This window comes from Taudactylus pleione, unplaced genomic scaffold, assembly GCF_031769625.1.
Source record: "Taudactylus pleione unplaced genomic scaffold, aTauple2 ptg000155l, whole genome shotgun sequence".
Lineage (NCBI taxonomy): Eukaryota > Metazoa > Chordata > Amphibia > Anura > Myobatrachidae > Taudactylus > Taudactylus pleione.
Window position 1 is genome coordinate 7,501 of NW_028284557.1, and position 22,500 is coordinate 30,000.

At 37.1% G+C, this 22,500-nt stretch overlaps 4 protein-coding genes across 6 annotated transcripts in view; all 4 read left to right on the plus strand.

Moving 5' to 3' along the window:
- The window catches only part of HOXB3 (homeobox B3), a 43,335-nt gene that overhangs the window by 2,820 nt on the left and 18,015 nt on the right, over positions 1-22,500 (plus strand). For 2 of the 3 annotated variants that reach the window (XM_088474552.1, XM_088474548.1), the window contains exon 1: positions 17,524-17,686. The exons of the other annotated variant lie outside the window; for it this stretch is intronic. The gene's annotated coding sequence lies outside the window, so the exon portion shown is untranslated. Of the gene's footprint in view, positions 1-17,523; positions 17,687-22,500 lie in introns of those variants that run through there. 3 annotated transcript variants of the gene reach the window in all.
- LOC148521695 (homeobox protein Hox-B6-like) lies at positions 1,513-4,590 on the plus strand. The gene is made up of 2 exons (XM_088474558.1): positions 1,513-2,024; positions 3,340-4,590. Exons 1-2 carry the CDS (start codon positions 1,613-1,615, stop codon positions 3,594-3,596), a joined length of 669 nt encoding a protein of 222 aa, XP_088330684.1. The 5' UTR covers positions 1,513-1,612; the 3' UTR covers positions 3,597-4,590.
- HOXB5 (homeobox B5) lies at positions 5,425-7,398 on the plus strand. The gene is made up of 2 exons (XM_088474691.1): positions 5,425-6,036; positions 6,548-7,398. Exons 1-2 carry the CDS (start codon positions 5,523-5,525, stop codon positions 6,793-6,795), a joined length of 762 nt encoding a protein of 253 aa, XP_088330817.1. The 5' UTR covers positions 5,425-5,522; the 3' UTR covers positions 6,796-7,398.
- Positions 19,945-21,966, plus strand: HOXB4 (homeobox B4). Its single transcript, XM_088474557.1, has 2 exons — positions 19,945-20,373; positions 20,878-21,966. Exons 1-2 carry the CDS (start codon positions 19,974-19,976, stop codon positions 21,180-21,182), a joined length of 705 nt encoding a protein of 234 aa, XP_088330683.1. The 5' UTR covers positions 19,945-19,973; the 3' UTR covers positions 21,183-21,966.

Here is a 22,500-nt window from a genome sequence, read left to right on the forward strand (position 1 = left end):
TTACAATTGCGGCCAACACGCTGGAACTGACCAAAATGAGTTTATAGCAAATGCTTCATATTAGACAGCTATTATGCAACGCTGCAGCCACAATTCTCCTGTGCAGACACGGAGACAGACGTCTGATCAGTCACTATTTACTCACTACTTTCACTCCATATTGTGCAGTTTCTTTATGAATCTCGTTCGTTGAATGGTTGAATATTACAGTCACTATATTGTTTCTATACCCTCGGAAGACATATTATTCCAGAGAAATCGTCACAATATAACAAAGTTCCTCGATCTATTGACAAAAACAAGATTCTCCGCCTGCAAGAACAAGAACATAAAGATTATAAATCAGGTTGCACGCTTATTTATACACTACTGACACACACACACGTATATGCTTGTGTGTTATATATATCGCTGTACATCAACATTCATATATACATATATATATATATATATATATATATATATATATATATATTACACAAATTGGAGGATATATATATATATATATATATATATATATCCTGAGGACAAGACCCTAGTGGTCGGTAACCTATTCATACAGCCCTTGGAGCTCCGACTTTTCGTTTCTGTAGGATATCTACATGCTGATTAATAACTAGTAAATACCCTATATATATTTATAATTGGTATACATCTTATGTATGTATATATGTATATATATATATATATATATATATATATATATATATATACTCCCCTTTGTGCATTCAGTACAAGATACAACACTTTTGGTGGTGGTTGGCAGTATATCTCGTTCGCTTTCTTTCTTCTGTTGCAAAAATACAAATTTCCACGGACATATGTAATTTTCAAGCAGCATAAATATGCATGAGGAAAGCACTAGTTAATTTATTGTTTGAAACCTTGAGATTAGAGGCAATCGATAGACGCATTATTTAGCCCTTGAACTAACAAAAAAAGTGAAGCCCTTAGAGTGTCAGCTATAGATTCTGTCAGCTAACACCGGATAAACAATGAGCACAAGTTGCTTTTCTGAGATAGATTCCCAGAGAACGCTCTCATGGTATTAGTGTTATTACGGAGGGCTGGTCCCAGGATATGTGCGGGATCTGTCTTATATATGGAGAGCCATATTTTTTCTGCCATTGGATTCAGTTTATCAATGTGCAGAGTTTTTTCATCCTCACTTTCGTTTTAAATATATTTCCTCAGCAGTAAATCATCAGGGAACCTGCTCCACTAAATGTGAGTCGTGATTTCATTAATAGGTGGGCGGGGGGAGAACTTTTTTCCTGAGCTTTTTTGTAAACTTGAATATAGAAGTAGTTTTTATTCATTTTAGTGATATGAAGTGAGGATTATTTCTTTGCATTTCTCTAGTAAGGCTGGTGGTTTACTCAGAGGGTCCCTGGTGCAATGGAAGCCCCTCTTGGGTGCTATTTCGCAATCTCAGACGCTCGCTATTGGTCAGTATGTGATCATATGCCTCTATTTCCTTCTGTCCCTCACTGGCACCCGGCCATCCCCCTTCAGCTAAAACCCAATCTCCGATAAACTACTAATAGCTAAACCACTTGGACTATAAAACACAACAAATCATAAAGCCAGGAAGGACTACAGCCTCCTCCCAATGAGTTCCTATTTTGTCAACTCCACTTTCCCGGTAACTCTGCCTGGTGGGCAGGAACCCTTCCTAGGACAGATCCCGTTATATTCCTCAAGCTATGCGGATCCTCTAAGACATTATACTGCGAGCTACGGGGCCTCTGGAGTCCAGGAAAAGGGATATGCTTCATCCTCCTACTACCAGCAGGCTAATGGGGCATACAGCCGGACAGCCGCCTGTGACTATGGCGCAGCTGGATTTTTTAGGGACAAGGAAGCTTCCTGCGCTATGTCCTCCCTGGATGAGCAGTCTCAGTATAACCATGAGCAGCGCAAACCAGACTGTGCGCACAGCAAGCTGCTCTTCGAGGATCAGGACGACGCAAAATGTTCCACCCCAGTGTACCCCTGGATGCAGAGGATGAATTCTTGTAACAGTAAGTTCGTTTCAACTTCAGTTTTTTCTGCTCACATTACTTCTTCCCCATTTGCAAGTAGAGATGAGGCAGCCATAAATCACGCAAGCTCCAGCCAAATGTGCATGTTTGTTTGATACCATGCCATGTAGGCTCAGCTAGTCTGCCTCTCTTTCCCTCCCACATTAAATCAATGTATCCATTTCACTTGTGTACTGTTTAACAACATTCCCCTATATATCACACTGTACACAGTGCATCGTGTTGTTATCCACATTCTTATTATATTGTGTTCTGCCCGATTGCACCATAATCTCTATATCTACCACATTGCAATGTGCTCGCTCTCTCTCTCTCTCTCTCTCTCTCTCTCTCTCTCTCTCTCTCTCTCTCTCTCTCTCTCTCTCTCTCCTCTCTCTCTCTCTCTCTCTCTCTCTCTCTCTCTCTCTCTCTCTCTCCCCCCTCTCCCTCTCTCTATTATCAATACCTATAAGCATGCTTTACGTATACATTATGAACATTTAAGACATGTGTAATAATTGCAATGAAAGTTTGGTGTAATGAAGCACTCCCAGAAGATGCTTTAGCTCAGTGACTTATTACCAGTTTAAGTGCAATTCCCCCTCAGTCCTGGAGTGAGGGGTCCCCACATTTCTTTGCTATCTGTTTGTTTCTCTGTAAGGTTGTACCTGCTACCCATTAGTCAGGGTATAAAGTGCTGTATCCATTAATGCACAGCTTGTGGCGATCAATACATTTCATTATTACTTAAATGTTCAAATCTATTATTGTAACTGGCTGCAGCAAACCAAAGAGCAGCTTAACATTTCATACAACAGCAAACATTGCTCTGTAAAGGCAAAACTTACAGTCAATAATGACACACACCCATTTCTACAAGTGTGTACACAAATTATACACCTCCTAGGCACACCTGACTAGCATTACCAGTAACAAAATATCACATAATACCTATTATTTATTAAAATGTATTAAACCCACTATAGTCTGAATATCAATAGTATGCAATTCATGTATATAGACAGTTAATTACCTATTAAAATATACGAATATATAAAGAACAAGTTGATATAAAACAAATAACTAATCAATTTTTCTCGCAGAGAGAGAGAGGGGGAGAGAGAGAGATCAGATAGGCAGTTAGTTATACCAAGCTTTTGCAAAATCCCCCCCAAGCTATTATGTTATACTGTTACAGAGGCAACAGATACATAAATGTGAATGTGACCTGTCACATTGCTTTACAAGATTCCTATAATAAATAGCAGGAAGTATATTGTTGGCTGAGTTTCCTAAAATATGTTTCTATACGCAGGTTCGGCTTTTGGGCCCAGTGGGCGAAGAGGGCGACAAACCTACACCAGATACCAGACTCTGGAACTGGAGAAAGAGTTTCACTTTAACCGCTACTTGACCAGGAGACGCAGAATAGAGATTGCGCACTCCCTGTGCCTGACTGAACGTCAGATCAAGATCTGGTTCCAGAACAGGAGGATGAAGTGGAAAAAGGAGAGTAAATTACTCAATTCTTCCCTGCCAAGTGCAGGAGAGGACGAGAAAGCTGCAGAATAGCGCAATTAAATGCGCCACAATCCTTGTATCTTGAATAAATTATTGTTGCACACAGGACTAGTAAAGAAGAAAAGCTAGGAAAAGCTAGTGACACAGAATATCTGTATAATAACTACCTACATGTCTGACTCTCGTCGGTTTGCAATACTGGAATGTAGATTTACATATATATATATATATATATATATATATATATATATATATATATATACACACACACACACACGTCTTGTCTAGGTGTCACATGCACGATTTGGCATATTGATTTTGTTGTCTAGTGTATTTCATGTCTACTGAAAAGTACAATTACTACCTAGAAATTAATTGTGAAATGTTCTATTTTTATTATAATGTTTTTTGTTTGCTATTTTTTTAGTGTGTCGTTTGTGTTATTTTTATTCTATATATTTGTAGTTCGTATGGCCTAGTGATATAACATGTTAATTACACGGAACTCTGCTAGCTCATAGTAGTGAATGGATGCAAATATCCCATAAAGAGCAGACGCATCTGACATGGTCATAGCGTTGTTATACTACAAGCACAAATAGTCTTATGTCTGTATTTTGTAGCACACCACCCCTGGGAATTCAGACTTACCAAACATCCGTTCTAATTAAACACTGTCTGTATTCTTGCACTTTCCCAACACTGAAATGGGGGGTACAGTATTGGAAGCCAGAAACTGACTGTACCACCTGAGCGTCTAAACAGCCTTCTAATCCAATTCTCTCCTGCATTAAAGAAGCAGCCTGTCTGGGATATTTGATTAAATGTTGTTGACAATGAATACTTGTGGTTTATTTTCTCTGTACATTTAGCATTATGGATTAAAATATCACATCTGATGGGAATAAAATATTGCATTTCTATGAAGAAATAAATGAAGCTCGTATCTGCTTTTTGAAGACTAATTGTGTAGCATTTAATTTAACCATATATTCCAATGCATTTCTATTATATTTCTGAACCATATTTTAAGTTTATATACTACTAGTGCTGTCCGATGTTGAGCTTGGGTTATATAATTATTTAGAAGCATTAAAATTAGTCACTCATATTCAATCAATATTCTGTTTTACATCTACAAAGAATCGCTTCATCATATTTGCCACTACTTATTTTATGCCTGTTTTAGAAGATGACAAATTAACTAAGTGATCATTTTTCTCGCAATTTAGGATGGTCTCATGTATGTGAAGTGCTCACAGACGTGAAATAATATAACCCCTTTTACATGCAATTATACAGATAATCCTGTCTGTTTTGCTGATTGAATAAAAATATGATATTTTTATATACAAGGAGACCGCAGACGGTCAAAATGTCGCAATTTTATTAAAACTGAGCTATTAAAATCCAACGCATTGTTCTAGATGTTTAAAGTCTGCTTCTTACTGCTCACTTGTGGCTTCTATAAAATCGGTAAAAGTTCAAAATAAAACAAAGACTACACTGGTAGGGGTTTTTTATACTGTGATTTTAAGTTACTATATTGAAAGGAAGACGTACTTATGCTGAAATACAGAAATATATGAACGAAGGGCACCTAATGGGTTATTTTCAGGGTGTGTACCCAGATGCCATTCTCCGTATTTCCGGTAGGTGGCGCGGTCTGCCAACAGGCAGAGCACAGTTCCCAGCGATTTTTTTTTTTTTTTTTTTTGGAAGCTGCACATTGACTTGGGCCTAACGATTCTCAGATCGTCATTATTTGTAACCATAGAGCATGAATTACCTCTTGAGGTCATCAGTGAGAATTTACGACTGGTCAACAAAAGCACGTGATTTCCAAACGCACCCACACCCCCATATTTGGCTGCATACATAGCAAAGCGAAGTACAGTGCTTTGCTATAATTCATTAATACATCATAAATCGTCAGGCGCAGGGTGATCTACAAATCAAGTCTCCAAAATCACCCAAATGAGTTCCTACTTTGTGAACTCGTTCTCAGGGCGCTATTCTAATGGCCCCGACTACCATGTGTTAAATTATGGCACTGGCAGCAGCAATGTGAGCGGATCTTACAGGGAGACAGGCAGCATGCATCCCACCTCTTATGGCTACAACTACAATGGTATGGACCTGAGCGTCAGCCGGGAAGCCGCTTCCAGCAGCCACTATGGGGACAGCACAGGAGGCTTCCCAGCCCAGGAGAGCAGGTTCAGAGGCGCCTCCAGCTGTCCCCTTTCCTCCCCAGAGTCCCAGAGCCACGGGGGGAAGAGCGAACAGCAGGTCCCCTCAGACCCGGCCACCTCCAGCAGCAGCCACTTCACAGAGGTGGAGGAGACCAGCGCGTCCTCAGACCCCGAGGAAGCCACCCCGAGGGGAAGCGCGTCCAGAGCACAGGCAGAGTGCAGCCCCCCCGGAGCCGCCGCTGCAGACGGGCAGACCCCACAGATATTCCCCTGGATGAGGAAGCTGCACATCAATCACGGTACCGCTGCTTTTTACTTTCAATTTCGGCTCTTATATTAGTAGCCCGTGCAGCAATCTTATGGATTCAGCTAATGTGCATGAATAGTACCTAATATAAGGGGAGAATATTGCATGGAGACTGCCTTTATACAGTACATGCAAACAGTATACTCATTGAACATTGCAATATAGCAGAACGGCAGTGACACAAATACGCTGGCGTCTACTTCTAGTGACATGTAGCAAGATGTGACACAAAATATTGCTATGTCTATAAGGGTAATATAAAGTTGTGTAGCATGTTCATCGCCTGGTTATAGAGGCCACATTATGGAAAAAAATAATCGGTGGCGACTACATGATGATTAAGGGAAGGATTACATATAAAGATAAGTAGTTTTGGGAAATATAGGTGCACGGTCTCTGAGAGGACAATAAGGACTGATTTGGGCAGACAGGTGTGGGGCTTAGAATGGGGCTATTGTGGTTCTGTACACTGAATAATGCCACCCACGGTTCTCACCATGCAGATATGACAGGTCCGGATGGGAAGAGGGCGAGGACTGCCTACACCCGGTACCAGACCCTAGAGCTGGAGAAAGAGTTCCATTTCAATAGGTACCTGACCCGCAGGCGGCGCATAGAAATCGCACACGCCTTGTGCCTGTCCGAACGTCAGATCAAGATCTGGTTCCAGAACCGGAGGATGAAATGGAAAAAGGATAATAAACTGAAGAGTATGAGCTTGGCCACAGCAGGGAGTGCCTTCCAGCCCTGAGGGGGCTCCGCACACCATTCCCAGGACTCTACCCATGGTACCCCATCTGGGACACCTCTTATGGCACTTTCTGGGCACCTCTTGGCATGTCGAGTATAAAGACAATGGTGGATCTTGCCCAGAATTACATCCCATCTCCTCATCATTTCTAGCTGTGTACAGTGCGCTCAGTCGCTGTGACGTCCTAAATGTTTGTGACTGTAAGATACTGCTGCTTTTATGGACTACATAGCATGTTTATCCGAGCTCTTAAATGTTCTAACTTATTTATAATTGATAATAATAATTAAAAAAGGCGTCAAACCGTTTACAGATTATTATTTTTTTGTTCTTTAATGTTTCTTGATTTTTTTGTTGCTATTTTTTGTTTGTTTTATGTTATTTTTTATTTCCCAGAACAGGTAGGCTATTGGTGCACTAAAACCCATTCACGTTGTATTATTTCAGTGTCAGGGCTGTGTTCTTGCTCGATATTTTTGTGTTTTGCTAATTGTTATCTTATTGCAAGGTTGACTCGTCCTGCTGTTACCAATAAGTGTTGGGGGAGAGAGTGACATTTTTTGTCTATTAGAGGTACCTGCATTGTTTGGTTGCCTGGGGAATTGCCAATCCATTTTTTGTATTTGCATTAATAAAAAACATGTTTCTCTTGATTGTGAGACAAGTCTGGTCTGTACCTATGTGTTTCTTTCCTCTTTTCCTTTTTTAAAAAATCTGTACGACTGTGTAGAATATTTATACATTTATGTAAAATATATTTTAGAAGACGGCAACCGATTCATAGGCAAATCAGGTAATCACTCAGCTAGGAGAGTGGTGATAATGTACTGATGCTGGGAAAGTTAGACAAGAGACGTACAAAACTTTCTGCAAAGTTCCCAAACTACATACTGTAGCACTGACCTTACCCTATCCTTGCCAAAAAGTCCTGATCAAACAGCACATAAAGACATACATCTAGGAATACAACTTAATTTGCTATTGTTAGCCTTTAGATATATTTAAAATAAAGTAAGAATTAACACTTACCCCAAATCTGCACAGTTTTAGGCCATCTGGAGGACTCAGGGCAGTCTAAAATCCCAATCCCCTTTGCTATTTTTGCAGAGGCAAACTACACCCAAAGTAGGTATGACATTTACATGTCAAATGGGTACGGTTTTATCTAGAAGTTAGATCGTAAAAATGGCCCAGACCTCAGACTGATACCCCCTCACTGGCTCTCAAAAGTCACGTGAGCTCCATAAACTTAGGTTTATGGTTTTAGGGAGTTGACAATGTACAATATATTTCACATTCTCCACAATGTTAAGTGACAGTTTAACTGGCTTGTGAGGGACGCAGCCAGTGAGTATTTCAGCAGATGAGCTGCTACAGGGAATGGCAGACAGTGCAGGTTTGCTGCTCACTGCAGAGGACTCTGGCTGTGGCGAAGAAAAGTAAGTTTCACATCTCTACCCTTTAAACATCCCTAAAAACTGACAAAATTAGTGTGTTAAATTGCTGGGCATGAGATACTCACGTATCTCTGTCTTAATGGGAGTATAATTCTTAAATTGATTAATGATATAGAATACATCCTGAATATATGTAAGGGCTGGATAATCTATCTATCTATCTATCTATCTATTCATAATAATATAATAGGCTTAATTCCCTACATATGTATTATTTAATGGAAATTATATGCTGCATATATAGTGTAATGTATTTCTACCCCCAAAAAACCAATATGAATTAAGGAATATGTTGTTTTGTGACTAATACAAACACATAACTGCGTAAGAATGTGTGAACATCTGAACTTGTATATAAATACTGTAAATAAATTGGATTATGCAATGAACTTGTTAATATTTACAGTTAAAATTGTATTATTTTTGTGATTTTTGACGTCATCAGACTAAACAACAGCTCAAGGCAATATGTGGTTATAAGAAAACCCCCGTAGACTTTTTGAGGTGATAAAATCTCGTTGGGTAATAGAATCCAAACGGATTAAAAATGCACCCATACACTAAAGGACCTGTGATATTTAATATTTCCCTGTGACACTTGTGTGCAGCAGATAAACATTCTAATTGAATAATACTTGTGTTAATATTTTTGTTATATACGAAAGGCAGCATTACAAAATATTATTTATAATGTCAGGATATATATAAGAATATCCGAATACAGCAGACAAAAGTAACATATGTCATGGGCTCCGGAGTCCTGTTCCCAAAGTTCACTGCTCTGCAATGGGACATGGATTTTGTAGAGAATTACACATGACAAATCATCTAAGAGGATCCTTTAACGAGTCAAATTACACGAAAAACATCACTAAACTTGGTGTTAGAGGAATTCAGGTCCTGCAGCCACATGTGTGACTTTTAGAGCACGCATTGTTCGATTTGGTACAGATAAACATGCGGACAGAGGCATTTAGATGTGACTTTATATATATATATATATATATATATATATATATATATATATATATCTATATATCTATCTATCTATATATATATATATATATATATATATAGATATATATACACACACACCCTGATGAGGTGCTGCCTTTTCCAGGCGGATGGAGTGTTGCAGCATAAACAGGAAGGTTGGGATATGGCCGTTCAGAAGGAAAGGGATTTTCACTGCTTTAATAGTTATTTCCTCTTTTGCATAGTAGCTTTATTTCTGTTATCATGTATTTTATTTCTGTTGTACTGTATGGTAGCCAGTGCTATGAGGAATATCCAACACCTGCAGAGCGATGTTAATTAATATAGCATGGTAATGGCACCTGGACATTGCTCAGATCACAGACCACAACGTCCCTAAACGATTGTGCAGCAAATAATGATACATATATGTATATCTGCTAAATGGTTTCACCATTTACACCTGTAATTTGACTATTCTTCCAAGCTTGACGTGTTTGTATCAGTAGATCAATACAGTGGGTGCTTGTTACACTTTCCACTCGCTTTCTTATTTCTGTTACTGGGGGTAATATATAAAATAGTACAAAACAATGCTGAACTTTAGACCTGGGTTCGTGCACTGCAGAGCGGGTACTGCGCCAGATGCTCTGCATGAGAAAATCGCAGTGCGTCACTCATACTGCAGCACATCTTTGGACTTTTCACCTCAGAGCCTGGTTGTTGTGAGCCTGAACCCTTGTTCACCTTTCCTATATCACAATTCTGCTGAGAATTAACATTTCTATAATTACCAAACTGTCTTTTTTTCTATTAACGCCAGAGAAGTTTGTGAATTGAAATGTGTGCGATGTTTTATATGCTTGTGAGGTGATTGAAATATGGTAAACGATTTAATTAGGAATATCAAATGAAAAGCAAAGGGGCACAAATGAGTTGAAAAAAGCACAGCTATTCTAAACGATTAAATCGCCATTTTAACAGTATAATGGGGTTTGCATGCTGAATGGGAAAAGCGGAGCACATACCCCATCAATTATTCATAGAGAGAGGGATCATTGCGAGGTCAGCAGTCTGGTGCAGAGAACAGCACCAAACACAGATCAACCTCCTCTGCCGGGAAGCACACCCGCAAGTGGCACACCCGCAAGTGACTTTACAGGACTAACTGACTCCCTAATGCATATTACAGGAGTCAAAATATTAATAACTATAAAATGTATGTGTGGGCACTACAAGCAAGCATTTATCGGAATAAGCACAAGTCCGGTATTCATCCGCTCTCACACCACAGTATAAGTATCTCTTAAAAATATAGATAATTTTCTAAGATCTGATCTTGCATTATAAATGAGGGGCTAAGTTCAATGCAGTCACGGTTATTGGGGTCGCCAATGAGATTAATTCACTTGCAATACCTTAAACTGGCCAGTAGAGCCCGCTTTAGACCAAGTTCACATGCAGTATTCCGCCATAGACATGCACTGGCCATTCTGCTCTCTGTTACAAGTTCCTATAAGAGCAAGCATCTGGCAAATTAAAGTATGCAATCACATATACTGTAACAACAACAACAAAAACAACAAGAAAGAAACAGTCACACAAATATCACAATTTCTACTCATCTAATTATTATTTTTTCATCAAGGATTGATGTGAATGATACGTCATTAAGTAAATATCGATAGGAGGAATATTTTTTCTTTTAAATTGTGCAATTAATTCCGTACATTAATAATACAATTATTATAGTGTACGCTTTCTGGACAAAATTGATCCAGAGAGAGAAAGAGAAATATTAGAATAGATTATGATGTATACTGTCTGCCTCAGCCCCAGGGCAGCCTGACAGGGGCTTGTTAGTACCATATTATAGTGCATGAGGTCAAGAAGTGGAGGGTCAAAAGTTTACCCTGTGGATCAATGCTGTACTGACACAGACCTAGTGCACTTATACACTACAGTGACTTAAGGAAATACACATACACATTGTTGTAGATCCCGTGTAATTATTAGGTAAAGCACAGCTCACATATGGTTACTGCTATAGTTCCAGTGCACTTCTTGTTTAAAGCACACAATCACTGCTATAGATTAAGTGTACCTCTTATATACAGCACACATATAATCACTTTTATAGCTCCAGCGTACTTATTAGATAAAGTACACACTTACTGCTATAAATCCAGTGTACCTCTTATATACAGCAAATATATACTCACTTCTATAGCTCCAGTGTACTTATTAGATAAAGTACACACTTACTGCTATAAATCCAGTGTACCTCTTATATACAGCACATATACTCACTCCAGTGTACTTATTACATAAAGCACGCACTCACTGCTATAAATCCAGGGTACCTCATACATACAGCACACATATATTCACTTTTATAGGTCCAGTGTACTTTTATAAAACACACATTTATTTCAATAGATACAGTGTACCTCTTATATAAAGCACTCCCATTAATTTCTATAGATCCAGTGTACTTCTTATTTAAAGCACACACACTCACTGTTATAGATTCACTGTAATTCTTATTTAAAAATACATGTATACTCACTTCTATAGATCCAAAGTACTTCTTATATAAACACACATGTGCTCACTTCCATAGATCCAGTGTACTAATATAAAGCACACATATACTAACGTCTATACATCCAGTGTACTTCTTATATAAAGCACACATATACTCACTTCTATAGATCCAATGTACTTCTTATATAAAGCACACATGTGCTCACTTCTATAGATAAAGTGTAATAATTATAAAGCACAAACATACTAACTTCTATACATCCAGTGTACTTCTTATATAAAGCACACATATACTCACTTCTATACATCTAATGTACTTCATATATAAAGCACACACGCTCACTTTTATACATCCAGTGTACTTCTTATATAAAGTACACATATACTCACTCCTATAGATCCAGGGTACTTCATATTTACAGCACACATATACTCATGTCTAATGATCCAGTGTACTCCTTATATAAAGCACACATATACTCACTTTTATAGAGCCAGTGTTCTTCTGGTATAAAGCACACATATACTCACTTCTGTAGATTCAGTGTACTTCTTATATAAAGGACACATATGCTCACTGCTGTAGATCCAGTTCAAATCTTATATAAAGCACACATATGCTCACTGCTCCAGTGTACTTCTTGCATAAAGCACACACACTTATTTCTATAGATCCAGTGTACTTCTTACATAAAGCACACATATATTCATTTCTATACATCCAGTGTACTTCATATTTAACACATACACTCACTTCTATAGATCTAGTGTAGTCCTTCTATAAAGCACATATATATTTACTTTTATAGATTCAGTGTACTTCTTATATAAAGCACATGTAAACTCACTTCTATAGATCCAATGTACTTCCTATATAAAGCACACGTATACTCACTTCTATAGATCCAATGTACTTCTTATATAAAGCACACATGCTCACTTCTATAGATCCAGTGTACTAATATAAAGCACACACATATTAACTTCTATACATCCAGTGTACTTCTTATATAAAGCACACATATACTCACTTCTATACATCTAATGTACTTCTAATACAAAGCACACGCACTCACTGTTATAGATCCAATGTACTTCTTATATAAAGCATACATAAACTTACTTTTTATACATCCAGTGTACTTCTTATATAAAGTACACATATACTCACTCCTATAGATCCAGTGTACTTCATATTTACAGCCCACATATGCTCACGTCTATTGATCCAGTGTAGTCCTTATATAAAGCATACATATACTCACTTTTATAGAGCCTATGTTCTTTTGATATAAAGCACACATATACTCACTTCTGTAGCTTCAGTGTACTTCTTATATAAAGCACACATATGCTCACTGCTATAGATCCAGTGTACTTCTTACATAAAGCACACACACTCATTTCTATAGATCCAGTGTACTTCTTACATAAAGCACACATATACCCATTTCTATACATCCAGTGTACTTCATATTTAACACATACACTCACTTCTATAGATCTAGTTTACTCCTTATATAAAGCACATAAATACTCACTTTTATAGAACCAGTGTACTTCTCATTTATAGCATACATATATGCACTTCTATAGATCCGGTGTACTTCTTACATAAAGCATACATGCACTCACTTCTATAGATCCAATGTACTTCTTATATAAAGCACACATGCTCACTTCTATAGATCCAGTGTACTAATATAAAGCACACACATATTAACTTCTATACATCCAGTGTACTTCTTATATAAAGCACACATATACTCACTTCTATACATCTAATGTACTTCTAATATAAAGCACATGCACTCACTGTTATAGATCCAATGTACTTCTTATATAAAGCATACATAAACTTACTTTTTATACATCCAGTGTACTTCTTATATAAAGTACACATATACTCACTCCTATAGATCCAGTGTACTTCATATTTACAGCCCACATATGCTCACGTCTATTGATCCAGTGTAGTCCTTATATAAAGCATACATATACTCACTTTTATAGAGCCTATGTTCTTTTGATATAAAGCACACATATACTCACTTCTGTAGCTTCAGTGTACTTCTTATATAAAGCACACATATGCTCACTGCTATAGATCCAGTGTACTTCTTACATAAAGCACACATATACCCATTTCTATACATCCAGTGTACTTCATATTTAACACATACACTCACTTCTATAGATCTAGTTTACTCCTTATATAAAGCACATAAATACTCACTTTTATAGAACCAGTGTACTTCTCATTTATAGCATACATATATGCACTTCTATAGATCCTGTGTACTTCTTACATAAAGCATACATGCACTCACTTCTATAGATCCAATGTAATTCTTATATAAAACACATGTATACTCACTTCTATAGATCCAATGTACTTCTTATATAAAGCACATGTATACTCACTTCTATAGATCCAATGTAATTCATATATAAAGCACACGTATACACACTTCTATAGATACAATGTACTTCTTATATAAAGCACACATGCTCACTTCTATAGATTCAGTGTACTAATATAAAGCACACACATACTAACTTCTATACATCCAGTGGACTTCTTATATAAAGCACACATATACTCACTTCTATACATCTAATGTACTTCTTATATAAAGAATATACTCACTGTTATAGATCCAATGTACTTCTTATATAAAGCATACATAAACTTACTTTTATACATCCAGTGTACTTCTTCTATAAAGTACACATATACTCACTCCTATAGATCCAGTGTACTTCATATTTACAGCACACATATGCTCACGTCTATTGATCCAGTGTACTCCTTATATAAAGCATACATATAATCACTTTTATAGAGCCTATGTTCTTTTGATATAAAGCACACATATACTCACTTCTGTAGTTTCAGTGTACTTCTTATATAAAGCACACATATGCTAACTGTTATATATCCAGTGTACTTCTTACATAAAGCACACATATACTCATTTCTATACATCCAGTGTACTTCATATTTAACACATACACTCACTTCTAGAAATCTAGTTTACTCCTTATCTAAAGCACATATAAGATACTCACTTTTATAGAGCCAGTATACTTCTCGTTTAAAGCACACATAAATGCACTTCTATAGAGCCGGTGTACTTCTTACATAAAGTATACATGCACTCACTTCTATAGATCTAGAATACTCATTATATAAAGCACATATAGATCCATTGTACTTCTCATATAAAGCACACATATATTCACTTCTATAGATCCGGTGTACTTCTCATATAAAGCACACATATATTCACTTCTATAGATCCGTATACTTCTCATATAAAGCACACATATATTCACTTCTATAGATCAGGTATACTTCTTGTAGAAAGCACACACTCACTGCTGTAAATCCAGTGGACTTCTCATATAAAGCACACATATATTCACTTCTATAGATCTGTGTACTCCTTATATAAAGCACACACATTTACTTCTATAGATTAAATGTACGTCTAATATAAAGCACACATACTCACTGTCATAGATCGAGTGTACTGCTTATTTAAATCACACGTATTTTCACTTCAATAGATTCAATATACTTCTTATATAAAGCACACGTATATTCACTTCTATAGATCCAGGGTACATCTTCTATAAAACACGTATATACTAATTTCTTTAGACCCAGTGCACTTTTATTTAAAGCACACGTATACTTACTTATATAGATATAGTATATTTATTATTTAAAATAAAACACATGTATACCCACTTGTATAAATCCAGCGTACTTCTTAAATAAAGCACACATATAATGACTGCTCTAGAACCAGTGCACCTCTTCTATAAAGTTCACACATATGCTCACTGCCATATATCCAGCTCACTTCTTATATAAAGCACACATATAATCAGTTCTATGGATTTAGTGTACTTTTATAAAGACACACACACTGTTTTAGTCCAGTGGACTTTTTATATAAACACACACAAGTGCTCACTGCTATAGACCCAGTGTAGTAATTATGTAACATTATGTAACACACACACACGCAGGCACACACACTGCTTGTAGATCCCGTGTGAGCACCTCTTTTGTAAAGTACCTCACTACTACACACAGACACCACTACATCACAGACACTACTACAATTCTAGTGCACTTCTTGGGTAAAGCATCTATCTCTATCTATCTATCTATCTATCTATCTATCTATCTATCTATCTATCTATCTATCTATCTATCTATCTATCTACCCAGAGTACTCCTTATATAAGCCTTTGGCTTATATAAGATTATGTAAGATTGCACGTACGCATTATTAAGCAAGAATGCAATATTATACAATATGACAGTTGTATTTAAATGCAATTAACACATGAGTACTGCGTAGCTATTGGATAAATTACTGTATAATATTATAATATATTTGTAACCCACGTAAAATTGCACTTTTTGTTGCTATTTAAATGTACAATGAACTTTAGATCCACACTGCTAGTGACGGAGACACTCATAATATAATCATCGTGCTAGAGTGGTGTCTAAAGAAACCGAGTAAGATACAGTAACATTAGTGTTGTTGGGTTTACTATGAAGTAGCCATTTTTACATACAGTCACTAATTGCTTTCATGTATTCGTATAATTACAGCAGTGCAAGCATGCAACTATCTAAATTCTATATTTCTAAATATCTCTGAAAAAGATCTTGAAATAAGGAGCTAGGGACTACACAAGATACACTATCCTATATTTTAAATTGATATGTCTCCTCTATTCTAGTCTATATGAGTGCCACGAAATCTGAAACAAAATAAAACGTATAATACATACAATGTGACATTCTTAATTAAAATATAAACTCAATTTGGTAAGTTTTCAATTATGATGATGATGATGATTATTATTATTATTATTATTATTATTATTATTATTATTCTCAGTATTCTAATATCTGAAATTTCGTTAACTAAACTTAATTGAAAACCATGAAAGTGAAAAAATATATACTGTTATAATTTTCTTCTGATTTTAATTTGTAAACCTTTCATTCTTTTACACCTGTATTTGCATCTATGCACCAAATGTTTTTTAAACATTGTATTCATTTCATTTTTCCCACTCCCTACTCACATACTTGCCTATTTGCCAATGAATCATACAAACAGATGCTTGCAAAATAATCATTATAATCTATGGTTATATAATATATACACACGTTGCAACTTGTTTTTTTATAACAATTTAAAAAGGTGTATCTAGATTCCTGCATCATAATCAAACTATATGACATTTCTTGTGATAGATAGATAGATAGATAGATAGATAGATAGATAGATAGATAGATAGATAGATAGATAGATAGATAGATAGATAGATAGATACACATAACTTTTCTGCACCTAAATCTACCTGTATTACTTGTATTGTGGGGGCAGGGTGGGTGAAAGTAATACAGGAAGTGGCATACATATATAAAGATAAGTATATATAGTATCACGCCTGACTGCATGATCTAGCAATGCCTGAATGCATGTAGCAGCCCTGGCTGTGCAGAGTGGGAGAGGCCAGGGCAGGGTGAAACGTAGGTCACAGCTTGTAACTAATATGAAAATGCCAGCGGCAATCACACACACACCACGCCTCGCTGTTTAACAAAGACTGACAAAAGTATGAGATTAATTCCCAAAAAAACTGTGGATCTGTGCATCAAATGTGCTCACAACGCCTGTCACTGACCGCACCAGGACCAGAGCCCTGAAAGACGGTGCTACTGCACTAAATGGAACTTGATAAGTAAAATCAGGAAGAAGAGGATAAGTGCGAGGCATGGGGCACATCCCTATATTGTGTGGTCAACCCCATCTATTTCTTACATTATGGATAAAGGCAAAGAACCCAGGCAGGATCATGGCCTGGCCGAGGTATGTTCTGATGGTTTGCACAGACAGGAGAGGAGAGGTGGAGTGAAACACGGTAGGGGGTGGGGGAGCAGACAGATACAGGACAGGTATACGGAAATACAGAATGCCCAGTGCATGTTGTATACCGCTAAGTAATTACATGGCTGATTTGTATCTATCAGTAGCAAAATTCGTTTAATTTTGATATCATTCGTATGTTATGCCATACTAATGGAAGCTTTGTGTAGCCGGTGTAACAAAAGAATGAGGCGGAGGCCTAACCTCTGATGTAGGTGCGCTCTACTGAGGTGTATTAGTGAGGACAAACCAACTTGACCTCTTAATATGATTACTTTAATAACACACTCACACACACACACACACACACACACACACACACACACACACACACACACACACACACACACACACACACACGATAAAAAAAGTTTCGCTTAGTCCAATGTCTAATTAAAGAGAAAAAGTGGTTCCTATTGTTATCACTTTTTAATCAGGGTCTTACATGTTTTGGAAACAACATTTCTGAATAAGAATATCCAATCTCGCCTGTAATGATCACACTAGGCCATTTTGGTGTTATTTGCAGGCACAATTCTCAGTAGGTGAGTCGTGTTATTTTCTCTGTATCTTAATAATAAGCTAATTTGTATTTTACATTTTAATAAACTCAGAGTGGCCAATTAAATGATCGTGAGGTGATTACAATCTGTTGATTGAGTCATTTAAGTGAGACTATTTCCTAAATATTTAAATCATTACCCTGAAAGAACAGCAGAGACATTTGGGTAATAATTGAGGAAATAATTACTTGTCTTTGGCTTTAGAGCTGTTTTAATATCTTTTTCTTTTTGCTAAATTCCACTTTAATTTGGTCACTCACAATGATGTCTTAATTTAGTTACTTCTGGCCTGTAGAGAAATTATACTTAACGATCATTTATGGCTGATGAGCTGTTTAAAAGTTATGAGCAACAATTGCTGAAGTTTTCCTGCATGTCTATAATGGTATTAGTGTCACTATATATGTACATTGTATCCGTCAGATATTTATGTTATACAATGCAGTGCTATTACCCTTGTACTATCTGAGTGCATTTTTAACTATTTACATTAAAGATTTTATTGGACTGATTTATATATTTTATTGTAAAATCCTCTCGAATTATGGAATACATTTATTAAATGTTAGCATTACATTATATTAATACAGTAGAAGCAACAATGTGAGAAAATGTCAATGTGATGTACAGAAAATGGGGTTCGCTTGGCATATTACCCCACCCTGGAGCAGGAAGAATGTACGAGTTATGTCTGTCTTCTGTATGTACCCTGTAGATCCGAATTTGTGTGAAGACAGTCATTTCACAAATTCGTGTCTGGGGGGATATGCAGTTGACATATGCGCTACAGACGCAAAGGGACTGAATATGATGAAAATGGAAATTTCTTGCTTTTCAATGAATCGCACTATCCGTGATGTATTTTGTGATAGTCCTTATTCAGTTTATTATTTTATTATATTCTGTTTTGCTGGTAACCTGGATTAAATGTGTATGTTTACACAGCTTTAAGATGAAAATTATAGTATTACAGTTATGTTTATCTGTAATGAGAAAGAATATATGTGAATGTGATGCTTGCTCTTTTTATTCGTCAGGAAGTTATTAGTTGTACTACAAATTCGTTCTATTTGTTGCAACTGTGTTCCCATTGCTTACTCTCGAAATAGGCAATTTAATAATGTGCCCAAATGGAATTTAGTAAAGCAAGTATCCTGAATTAGTTGATGAATTTTCTATCGATCCAAAGCAATACGCATTTGTCTCTGCCAGTTCTCTCTGCAAAATCGTCTGCAGGAACAAGCCAAAGCAATGCGTCAATTGCAACCACAAGATCTTCTACATGATTTTTTTTATATTAAATATTAGTACTTAATATTTCTAACGGGCAGATATACTACTTTGGATTGACAATAACTAATTATGGGGGAGGGGGCGCATTAGAGTTTAGTGCTTACGTTTATATAATATACTAGGGCCCTGCAAATACATTCTGTGGGGTGGACAATTAGTTATTTGGAAGAGATAACCTGACTGGCGTGCCTTGCTTTATGGAGCACGCTTACTTATCCAAGGATGGTGGGAACGATTCTATTGGCTCCTGGTGTCACATGTAAACCCAACTTTGTTCACTTGACAGTAAGTAGGAGGGCTTTACGAAACAGGAAAACGACTAGGGCTACAGGAATAAATTGTACATGGGTTTTGGGTGCAATTCAAACAAATAAATGGCCATGAGTTCGTTTTTGATCAGCTCCAATTATGTGGACCCCAAATTTCCACCGTGCGAGGAATATTCCCACAATGATTACCTTCCCAGCCATTCTCCAGCGTATTTCTGCAACCAGAAGAAGGAAAACAGCTTCCAGCATGGGGCGACCTCCCCCCGAACTGCCTGCACCAGTCAGCACTACTCCTGTCCGGGCTCCGGACGCCAGTCTTCCATGCTATCTCCCCGAACTCATCCCCAAGCTGCACTGCTCCCTGAAGACAAGCATCAGTGTCAAACCACCGTTCCTGGGTCACCTCCGTCCTGCAGCCGAATGTCCTTAGACCATAAACCCCCAGAACCCTCCTCCCAGGACCCAGTTGTATACCCCTGGATGAAGAAGATGCACATTTCTACTGGTAAGTGCATCAGTTGTGTCAGCTCTCACACTTCGAAATTGTGTGTCCTTTTAAATTTACGATCTCCTGTTTGCAGGGCAGTATAATTACATCCTCCATAAAATTTTATTGCTTTACTTGGCCAACTGCCTTTGAAGCAGAGTTCACCATCCTCCTCAAATTTCTCCAAATCCCTTTTAAGTACTGTGGGCCTTCCTACATTACGTTTTTTTATGATTTTTTTTTCTAATTTGTGTTTAAGTAGCAGATTGGGTAAACTTTCACTGCATCCTGTCACTTTAACTTGGGGCTGTTAAAAAAAAAAAAAAAAAAGTTCATAGCTCACATGCAGCAACTAGGAATACGGAATGAGGTTTAAGCAAAGCTTGTGTATAATTTATTGTTTGGGCATAGACAAACACTACACTTCGCAACACTGGTTTTTTGTATGCTTCATTATTAACTGTAATGTGCGTCCACATCCTCCCAATAACAGAAACTGTATTGTTTGTGATTTTCTTGCAGTCAGTGCTACTTATTCTGGGGGAGAACCCAAGCGCTCCCGCACAGCCTACACCAGGCAGCAAGTACTGGAGCTGGAAAAGGAGTTTCATTATAACCGCTATCTGACCCGCAGACGCAGAGTAGAGATTGCGCACACGCTGCTCCTTTCTGAGCGTCAGATCAAAATCTGGTTCCAAAATAGGAGAATGAAGTGGAAAAAAGATCATAAACTTCCAAATACTAAAATCAGGTCTAACAACTCTTCAAGCCTCCAAATGAATGGGGAGTCCCAGAAACAGGGCAATAGCTCCCCAACAGGCCCTTAAGAAGCCTCTGTCTGAATTAAGAAAAAAAAAACTTATATAAAACTAGACATTTTCGTTATTTATTTAAAGGAAGCCTGTGCCAGGAGAAGCAGACTTGACTTTGTTCCACGCCTCATTCAGGAGAAGTCTGTAGATAGATTTCAGATCTGCAGAAGATAGATCTATGTTTCATCTTTAATCACGCCAAACCCTGGCCCATTTGTCATGTTTACACTGCGGTACAAAGGATGAACCTCGCTTGACAGAACCGACGTTCACTTTAATAAATGAGGCTCCTTCTTCTGGCAGAACTGTATTTTCTCTGCCTTTGTGATACAACAGGACCTTCAGTGTCGGTTCTGACATCCATACACAATACTAGTTACATGTACTTTGCCAGGACTGGAGGGGACAGACAAATTTGTGTTAAAATTATTGTTGTTCAATAGCTGGTGCCTTTCACCCTTATACTTAGCACTCAGTAGGGATTTGTAAACACCTAGCTTTTTAAAATATTCGAACTCATATATATATATATAGAAGTCTATAACATCATGAGTGGTGACCTGAGGGTGCAACGTTTAAAATCTCCAGCTGATATTTCAATCAGTCCTTTATGTATTTATATACAGAGATTCATATGGGACTGAAGGCAAACAAAGGACCGGAAATGTCATGTGCAGCAATTGTTATCAACACTGACTTTGCTTTGGAATCTGCTCTTGCTTATTGTAAATAGAATACAAATAAATATTTTTCCCTCACGTGTATGTGTGTCTGTGTGTTATACTGTGCTTATTTGGTAACCGGTCCTCCTTAGTGCTTCAGGACAGATTATCAGTACTGTATGTACTTTTTTATCTTGTTCATTGCAGCTTTATTTGTTCACTGTAACACCATCACATAATGGCTCGCACTATCCGTTTGCAAATAGCACTTAAGTGGAGATGAAAGTTTATTTTAAACTTGAGACACCCTTCAATCGTTAGTGAAAGGCGTCCCCAACTCTAAAATCAGCTTCTGCATTTAATGTATTAATGAGATTTTTTTTTGCACAGATGTTTCTCGGTGTTTCCAGGTTTTTCTGTGTGTTTTTATATTACAAAGGAGCTTGGCCACTGCAATAGCTCAAACTCTGACAACCAAATAGATAATCAAGAAGACAAATGGGTTCTTTTGTGAGATGCGGCCTTGTATTAATTTTCATTTTCTCTCTCTCTTACCGAATTTCAGCTATGGACTAAATATACATTTATTTTTTGTACTTTTTTTTCTTATAATTCAAATTTTAAAGTGGTGTTATGAATATAATGGCTGTAAATAATCACATTATATATAT

What these genes read in the sequence shown, in the direction of transcription:
- LOC148521695 (XM_088474558.1), top strand. Translation starts at nt 1,613, where the DNA reads ATGAGTTCCTATTTTGTCAACTCCACTTTCCCGGTAACTCTGCCTGGT. An exon ending in GAGGATGAATTCTTGTAACA is followed by an intron (nt 2,025 to 3,339) that starts GTAAGTTCGTTT and finishes TTCTATACGCAG; the next exon opens with GTTCGGCTTTTGGGCCCAGT.
- HOXB5 (XM_088474691.1), top strand. Translation starts at nt 5,523, where the DNA reads ATGAGTTCCTACTTTGTGAACTCGTTCTCAGGGCGCTATTCTAATGGC. An exon ending in GAAGCTGCACATCAATCACG is followed by an intron (nt 6,037 to 6,547) that starts GTACCGCTGCTT and finishes CTCACCATGCAG; the next exon opens with ATATGACAGGTCCGGATGGG.
- HOXB4 (XM_088474557.1), top strand. Translation starts at nt 19,974, where the DNA reads ATGGCCATGAGTTCGTTTTTGATCAGCTCCAATTATGTGGACCCCAAA. An exon ending in GAAGATGCACATTTCTACTG is followed by an intron (nt 20,374 to 20,877) that starts GTAAGTGCATCA and finishes ATTTTCTTGCAG; the next exon opens with TCAGTGCTACTTATTCTGGG.